This window comes from Trifolium pratense, linkage group LG7 (genome assembly GCF_020283565.1).
Source record: "Trifolium pratense cultivar HEN17-A07 linkage group LG7, ARS_RC_1.1, whole genome shotgun sequence".
Lineage (NCBI taxonomy): Eukaryota > Viridiplantae > Streptophyta > Magnoliopsida > Fabales > Fabaceae > Trifolium > Trifolium pratense.
In genome coordinates this window covers 52052877-52061980 of record NC_060065.1, presented here as the reverse complement: position 1 = coordinate 52061980, position 9104 = coordinate 52052877, and the positions used below count along the sequence as shown (strand labels likewise).

Below are 9104 nucleotides of genomic sequence, written 5' to 3'. Positions count from 1 at the left end.
TCTCTTAAATTTTGTGTAATTAATTTGTGATCAAGTTTAAAAAGTGAATTAGATTCATGAATTATGATAAAATATTTCATTTTTTAAATCATTAACATGTGTCATAAGGACACACGTTAGCTTTTCCCTTTTTTATTTTATATGTAAAAATTTGTTAATATTAAGTGAGTCGATGTGTGCGTCTCTCACTTTGTTAACCACATAGACATTATTAATAGAGTTAAGTTAAAAAACGACTGAATGGACTATAGTGTCTGTAACATAAAGGACTAATTTTAAATATATTAAACATAAAAGAACAAATTGAAATTAAAAATAAATGTAAGGGACATGCAATTAAGCCTAAAATATATAAATTAAATTCATTTTTTAATTACTTCATATAAATTAAATGCATAAAAATAGCTTTTAATTAATAGGAAAAATTCTCTGTAGAAAAATGAATAAGAAAATTTCAAATATATTCTTATTTACCTTTTATTGATTATTTCATCTATTGACTCTAATTTTTTTTGGGGGGACAAGTGTTGACTGTATTTTTTTAATGCAAGTGTAAAAAAAAGAAAAAAGTTAGTTCAAATTCAAATTTATTCAAAGGTCAAAATGAAAAAAATAAATACCAAATTTGACTAATTAAATTGGTAATTTATATAAGGGGTGGCTGACCAATATAATTAATATACATTATATATGAAAAAAATGAAACATAAAATAGAAGCAATTTTTATTAAAAATAACAATTTAGAAGGAAATGATGAAATTTGTAATAATAATAGTCAATTCAATTTTTTTTGACCAAATTCAAAATTTATGAGGTTTTTTTTTATAGATTATGTCGGTGAAAAAAAAATTCTAACCATCAACACATCACGTGTGACTTTAAAATTGATTGATTGTGCATGTGGTGTGTGGTTGATTACTTTAAATTAAGATTTGTATAATACCATTAATTAGGTTTAGGTTGTTCTGTAAAATTCTTTTTGGATAGTTTTTGTTATACTGGATCAGATTTTATGTCATGTTTGTACTCTTTCTCTTTATTTTAATTTTAATCTATTTATGTGTGCAGATCTTTCTGTAGAATTTTTTCTTAAAAAAAAAGTGATAGAAGTCTAAATTAAAAAAAAAAAAAGTGATAGAAGTCAAATAGAGTGTGTAAAAAAGCTTGTTTCAAAAAATTAGAAGTGTTTGGTAACAAGATTTTTTTATTAGTTTATTGTTTTTTTTCAGATGCTATTTCAAGTAGCGTTTGAGCTTATAACTTATAATTTTTTTACACTTTATTCCATTTTTACCCTTTAATTTAACAACTACCCACTATCAATTATGTCATTTTATATTTATTAACTACTTTAAAAGCTAATTTTACCAAACACTTTAATTTCAATTAGCTAGCTTTTCAGCTATTAGCTAGTTTATAGCTTATTTTTACCAAACAGACCCAATTCACAAAAATAGTTTTTTTTTTTTTTTTGGTAAAAAACTTTTATTAATAGAAAATTAAAATACTTTCTTTTTTACTTACCTTTTATTGATTAATTCATGTATTGTCTATTAATTTTTTTGGTAGAATGTATTGACTAATACTATTCCAGTCTTAATTATTATATGCATAAATCTACTTTTTGAAATTTATTAAATAACTAATGCACCATTAAATATAAAAATTTAATTAGAAGCAAATTTTTCTCAAAAAATAACAATAAAAAAGGCAATAATCAATTGTAATTATTTAAAGTAAGATCACCATAAGAGTAAGACTGACTTTAGGTAATTAATTAAATTTGACTTCTCCCTATTATAAATAAATTTAACTTTTTTAGTATATTTTTTTGAGTAAATTTAACTTTTTTTGTATATTAAAAAATGATGTATTTAGTATATAATATGGATCAAGTACATTAATATTATAAAATTTTAAAAAATCAAATTTACTTATAATAGTGACCACAATATTATATATATGGACCTTGCACACACTCTCAGTCTCATACTATCACTGCAACTTCTTCTCTCTAAATTTCTCATTTTTTTTCATTTAGCATTCTCTTATACCAAATACAACAAATTCGTACCAAATTCTATTTTTCTTTTACATTTCTTTTTCACCACCACCACCATCACCATTGTCGTCATCATCTCTTTTAACGGTAAGTTTCATATTTCTTTTCTAGTATTTTTTTTGAATAATTTTTATTTAGGATTTGAACTCCAACCGAGCTAGGCTCATGGGAGCGGTAAATATTTTATATTAATTGTTATTTTGTTATTAAAAAGATTTGAAATTAAATCACCGTAACAAACAACTATATATGTTCATTGTTTTTTTTTTTTTTTTTTTACATAAACTATATTCATTTGAAGGTTTAAAACTTTAAATGTAGTTTTAACTCTCTAAATTTTTACAATTGTTTAATTTATCCCTCTCAATTTTCAATTTCTTGATTTTTAACGATCCAAGTTTTATAATTGTTTGATTTTTTACCCCCAAATTCAATTTTTGCCTCCCAAATTTCCCCAGTTTTGTATTTGATTGACCGAAAATTGTTTATGTGACATTTTTTAATAAAAGAAATTAAAAATATTTTTTAAATAATTTTTTTTAAAATGTTTTTATTTTTAAAATCAATTGTTTTCTTTAAAAAAGTTACTGTATAAAATAAAAATAAATTTTTGTTTATTTTAAAAATGTCACATAAACAGTTTTCAGTCAAAAAGTCAACGAAACACAAGCAAATGCAAAAGGGAGTACATTTAGGAGGCTAAAATCAAACAATGGTAAAATTTTCAAGACTCAAGAGTTAAAATCGAGCAATTAAAACTTATATATGTTAAAATCAAACAATTGTAAAAATTGAAGAGTCAATACTTCATTTAAACTTTTTTATTAACCAAGAGAAATAACATTGTCACCTGTACCACTCAAACATTTTATGCTTTGTGATAACAAATGTAGAATCATGGATTCATGGCGTTTAGGTTTGATGTTTGTTTTCATTTTGCCCTTGTTTTGTGATTAGATGTTATTTTCTTGGCGTTTTCATTTGAGTTTGTTTTTTTTCACCAAATTATTTTGTTTATCATTTGTGTTTTTATTTTTTGGAAGTGTCGTGTAGTATATCACTTGATGATTGAAGGAAGCTTATTTTTTATTTGTAACTAATCACAACTATGTTTTTCGTCACGTCATCTCACTTTCTTGATATGATATGACAAATTGATAGGTTGTTAATGGATGATCGTGCAAAACTATTTTACACAGTTAGTCCATCTCCATTAAACTCGTGTTTTCTTCTTTTCAGAGCTTTATTGTGTAAAGTGAGTTGAAGAATAAAATGATCATTGAAGATGATGATGTCCCTTTATCAAAAAAGTTATCCCGAATGTCAAATTCGGGAACACGTAGTAGTTATTGTGACATTCCTATTAAGAAGAGGCCATTTGACAACAAAATTTTATTGAACAATTCTATTAAGAAATCAAAAGTGACACCATTTGATAATCAAGATAAAGATGATACTCCTTTATCGAGGAAAACTCAAATGTTGGTTGACAAATTTGAAAGTAGATTATTTTCTTCTAACAAGAAAGAACATGAATTGGCAAAAAAATTGTTTGATGAATGCAAAAGTAAGAGACACGAAGAAGAAAATACATTGGAGTCCAAAGAGCTTGAAAAGATGATAAAGAAAATGAGTTTTGTTGAAGGAATAAAGGATTCTTTGAGAAAAATGGAGGGAAAAATGGGAGAATGTTTCGAGGAATTCGTAGTAAAGCAAACACGACTCTTTTTTAAGGACTTGATTAGAGAGCACAAGCAATGTACTAAGGAAAATAAGATCAAAGAGAGAGAACTTGATGCAATGAAAAAACAATTTGATGGAGAAGTAGAAACATTAGAGTCAAAAAAGAAGGACTTTGAGTCCGCGAAGAAGCTATACGAAGAGAAGGTGGACGCGCTTCGGTTAAAAGAGGAAATGTGCACAAAACGAGAGATGGATATTGAGTCAAAGGATAAGCTTGTTGAAGGTCGTAAAAAGGATCTCGATTTAAAAGAGAAACAAGTTGAAATTCGAGAGACGGATGTAGAATTAAAAAAGAATCAACTTGAACTTTGGGAGAAAGAGATAGAATCAAAAAAGAAGAAACTCCAAGATCAATTCATGGAGCTCCATTCAAAAGAGGAGAAATTCAAATCTCAGATACATAAGGTCAAGAGTTTTGTAAGCCAAATGGAGGATTTCAAATCATAAGAAAACACTCTGAAGGACAAAGGAAATAGTCAAAAGAAGCTCTCCAAGGTTTACTATTACTAGGCCCAATACTATATGTCGGATATTCAACGATATTAAACCTTCGAATTTCTGAAAATTTTTGGGACTAATAATATATTATCATTTATCAATTTTCATTAAATATCATATGTGTCTCATTATATTAGTGGTAGTAGATTATAATATTTATGTGTGCACGGTCCTTCGTTCAAACCACAAGATTGACATTTTTTTGCATAATTTTAACTCTAGTCTTTTTTTTTTTTTTTGACGTAACTCTAGTCATTTAAAACCGCTAAATTTTGGGCTTATGCCCCGTTGAATACCAAAAAAAAAACCGCTAAATTTAACTCAATTTTTGCAGCAAATTGAACCACTTATTATATGTCTCCTTTTGATGATATTTACAATGATAATTGTTTTTTGTGTCTTTTATATTATTTACAATGTAAATAGATGATATATTTTTTAAAAAAATTGTATTTTTTTTATTATGATCCGTTTTTAATATTCGAGCAGGGCCTCCATTTAGTCGGGTTACTACTATAAAATATTATTCTTAACAAAAAAAAACTTTCCCTAATAAATTTACTTATTTAACTAAGATTTTTGTAAGTTTATTCCCTAGATTTGACCAAAAGTCTTTCTCTAATAAATTTCCTATTCGACAAAGTTTTTCTGTTTTAAAGTTGACTCGGGTTTATGAAAAAAAAATAAAAATTAAAGTCAGAAAATATGCATGTATGAAATAATTGGTGATATATATACGTCAAAAAAATTGCTTATTCAACTAAAAATAAATTGGTTCAAGTATTGATGAAAGATTTTAACTCTTTAAGCAAATAGTTGCAGGTTTAACTCTTAAGATATGGAGGAATTTATTTACTTGGGCACAAAGATCCAATCTTATGTGTCTCACAAATTATGTGATGGAGATTAATCAGGGTTGAACGGCGAGTTTCATACCTATAATATGATAGTACAAAAAAAATTATACTACTTCAGTAATTAATATTTTTTTTATTTAGTTAATATTTTTAGACATTATTATAATTATATATATATTCTAAATTTAAGAATTGAGTTTTTTTTTGTTACAAAAGAAACTAACAACGAGTAAATGTCATCTCCTAAAGCTTCTACAAGGAGAATGAAAGACATATTACGAGGAGCATTTTGTTCAACAACGAGTCTTGAAAAGGTTGAAACCCCTAAGTTAGTTAAATGACCTGCTGCAAAATTTCCTTCACAAAGTGTGTGGATCAAGTCGACATCTCAATCCAAAAGAAGAAGATGCTTGATGGGTGAGGTGAGACTACTATAATGATGGTTCACATTTATATTATGCTTAACAAGATCAATCACATAAGCTACATTTACATTTGAGAAGCATGCAACCTTTCTATAATCGAAATCCCAACACAATTGGAGCCATGAAAAAAAGTTAAAATCTCCATATGAATATTACACGAGCCACTACTACTTCTATAATAATCATAATAAAGAAAGTCATCACCACGATGTTCGAACCTTCGAACACTACACCATTGTTAGAGAAGATACTACCATCCACAAACACAATGATCTAGAAATTGAGTTCGGTCAAATTCAAACTAATTTTATACATTATTAGCGCAAATGAATGAATAACATTCAATAATATTTTACTATTATTTTATTTTATCATTCGTTTACAATTTGAAGAGACACAATAATAAAATATTTGTTGATTACTCAAAAACAAATATATAAAGGATGAGTAACCGCTGGATAAGAGCACATTTCCAAATAATTTCACTCTTTTGTGTCTGAATTTCTCTGTCCATAAAAAAATTGGTTTTCTGTAAGCAATAAAATAATAGTTTTTCCATTTCAAGCTTTTGTTCAGAAAGTAACCTCTTCAGTTGAATACATCATGTGTACGGTCACATTGGCAAAGCCCAAAGCAAATCCAAATCTGTGAAACAAAATCAAAATTTTTGTCTTCTTCCATTTGTTTTTATGCATCATTATAATGTCTTCTTTTGTTTTCTTTTACATTTTCTTTTTCACTTATATCATTTGTAAATTTTATTGGCGACTTATAATTGGTGGTGACTTATATAAAACAGGATTTGTATACAGTGAAAGGGTAAACTTTCTAATTTTTTTAGTTAAGTATCATAATAGCTAGAAATTTATCTTTTTGAGGTGAATAAATAGTTACGAATTTCTGGATTCCTGAATTTGAAATTCTCGTCACTGAATCAGTGCTTGTTTGGATTGGCGTTGGAATGAGTTAAACGCACGTTGCTGGCACTAAACGTGAGTTTCCTGTTTAGTGAAGCTGTTTGGGTAGCAATAGGACAACGCAATTCTAATGCCCAAAATCGATTCTAAACGAAGCCAATATTTGAAGCTTCTGCGTTGGTTATACTCGATTCTAGTGTATGGCATTCACATCTTTTCGTTATTTCATTATTATTATTATCCTATGTTCTTATTAATTAATTGGGTATGTATTTCATTACGTCACATATCTTTAGTTTTACAGCAAAATATTAGTATATCTACATTTAATAAAAAACTCTACTTAAATAAAGTAGTACAACCATAGCTTATTAAAAAAGTTGTACATCAACATGAAAAAGTATTTTTTTTAATTTTTTTTAAAAAATTAAAGAGTTTCTGGAACAGAATAATACCAACATATTGTTTTTATAACAATACTAACATAAATTTAGTAATCATCTAAACTAGAAAAAAAAAATTATAGTTTAACACATACTCCCCCTCTCAAAATATAAGGAAAAATTAATCAAACAAAATTAATGTATTTTTAGTCCAAATTTTTAACCAAATACATAACTTTTAATGATTAATTTTTCCTTATATTTTGGGACAGACGGAGTATACTAAAACCCTTAAAAAAAATACTAAAACTCATTTTAGTAATTATACATTCAAAAGCAAAATTGATCCAATTTATCCAAACAACATAAGTTGATAAGAACCACTTTTACATTAATGTATCCAAACATAAACCAATTCTATTCAACTCACTTTTAACCAAAATCAATTTTATCAAACTCAATTCTACCAAACTCAATTCTAGTCACCGTCAAACCAAACACACACTCAGTCAGTTAGGAATTGAGTAATTCTTGATCACTAAGTTCTCTCTTGATCTCAGATTTTGGTGGGAGATCCTGAGTTCGAACTTCGATCTTTATATATAAAATGGAACATTACTACTAATTAAAATATGCTCACGAAGAGATATTTTTGCATGGTCTTGTGACCAAGGAATATCTATTTGGTCACACACTTATGCAAGTAGTAATTTTTTTTTTTGCAAGTTTTGGGTCACTTGTATGACTCCATTTGAAGAGATGTTGTGAATAGATCATTGATGAAGAAAGAAAGTCATGGATCATAGGTATTTATAGATCATACTAATGCAAATGTATAGCTTTTTTTTGACTAATGCAAATGTATAGCTTAGTTGCCACGTTTTGTGCAATTTATGGAGCATTCCAATTGGTGAAGCAATGAGTGGATCATAGAAAATTCTAAGAAAATTAACCATGCAACCAATGAGTAGAATAAGAAAGTTTCAAGCCTAATGGAAGGCGCCACATGGAAGAACATATTTGGAAGGATATCATAGCAAATTTTAAGGAAGACATGCATCCAATGAAATCCATGGAGAAAAAATCATTGCATATGTGGCCAATAGAATTGATAGAACAATCAATAATGAATTGGTTCAAATGACAATTTTGATTGCATGTGATTAGGGACTCGAATTCTAATTCATGCGTATGGAAAAAATTCGGTTGAAAGGAATTAAAAGAAAAATTTAAAATTGTGCTCGTTACTTCAAGCACCAAGTATTATTTAGACGCACATTATCACTACTTGAAGGGACTAATTTAGCTATAATTCATTCAAATATGAGACATTCTCTTTCTTGCATGTAGCTAGATTGGATAATTCTGCTAGTTACTTCAATCGGCAATAATTTTTTGATTATTAAAAAACATCTTTCTTAAACCGGTAGCATTAAGGATAAGCTTAAAAAGTTAGGGCGTATAAATTAGAGTAGAATTTGTTAGCGATATCTAATTTATAACTTTACTTGTTATTTCAAACACCGAGTATTATTTATACGCGTATTATGTCTCTTCGTGACAATATATAAGCAAAAATTAACATTTTAGGTTGATTGCATATTTAATGTATCTGTCCTATAATGTAGATCAGATACATTAAATATATAATGAACCTATAAATGTGATTTTTGTTTATATATTGTCATGGAGGGCGTATTTTCTTTGTTGTATGTAATTTGATTGGATAAGTTTTAAATGCAAAATACATGTAATGAACTCTTCTAATAGGACGAATCGTTCAGGAGAATCCGAATTTAATTCATGTGAGAAAAATTCTTGTTCAACTTTACTTACCTCGCGACCAAATTCTGAATTATCGGACTCCCTTCCCCGAAAACTAGAAGGTTAATACAAAAAAAAAAAATCAAATTAATGATGTTCTTTTTAGTAATCAAATTAATAATTTATATTTCTAATGAAAGAAATTAATATTTTTTTTAAGCAAAAAAATTACTCCCTCCAGTCTTTTTTATAAGGAACACTTTGAGAAAAAAATTGGTTCTTTTTATAAGAAATTTTAACCAATTTTCAAATGTTTTAAATGTTCAATTTCACTTATGCCCTTATTTATTATGAGAGAAAATTTAAAAATAAGTTAGTTAGTTGAATAAAGAGTAATTAAATAAGGGTATAAATGAAATAAATTTAAATTTATAAAAGTATTAAATGAAAATAA

The 9104-nt window shown here is 27.0% G+C and overlaps 1 protein-coding gene across 1 annotated transcript; it reads left to right on the top strand.

Annotated features, from left to right (window-relative positions):
• Positions 1–3335: 3335 nt before the first annotated feature.
• Positions 3336–4253, top strand: LOC123896611 (stress response protein NST1-like). Its single transcript, XM_045946982.1, has one exon. The coding sequence runs from the start codon at positions 3336–3338 to the stop codon at positions 4251–4253; it is 918 nt and encodes a 305-aa protein (XP_045802938.1).
• Positions 4254–9104: the final 4851 nt, after the last annotated feature.

What these genes read in the sequence shown, in the direction of transcription:
- LOC123896611 (XM_045946982.1), top strand. Translation starts at nt 3,336, where the DNA reads ATGATCATTGAAGATGATGATGTCCCTTTATCAAAAAAGTTATCCCGA.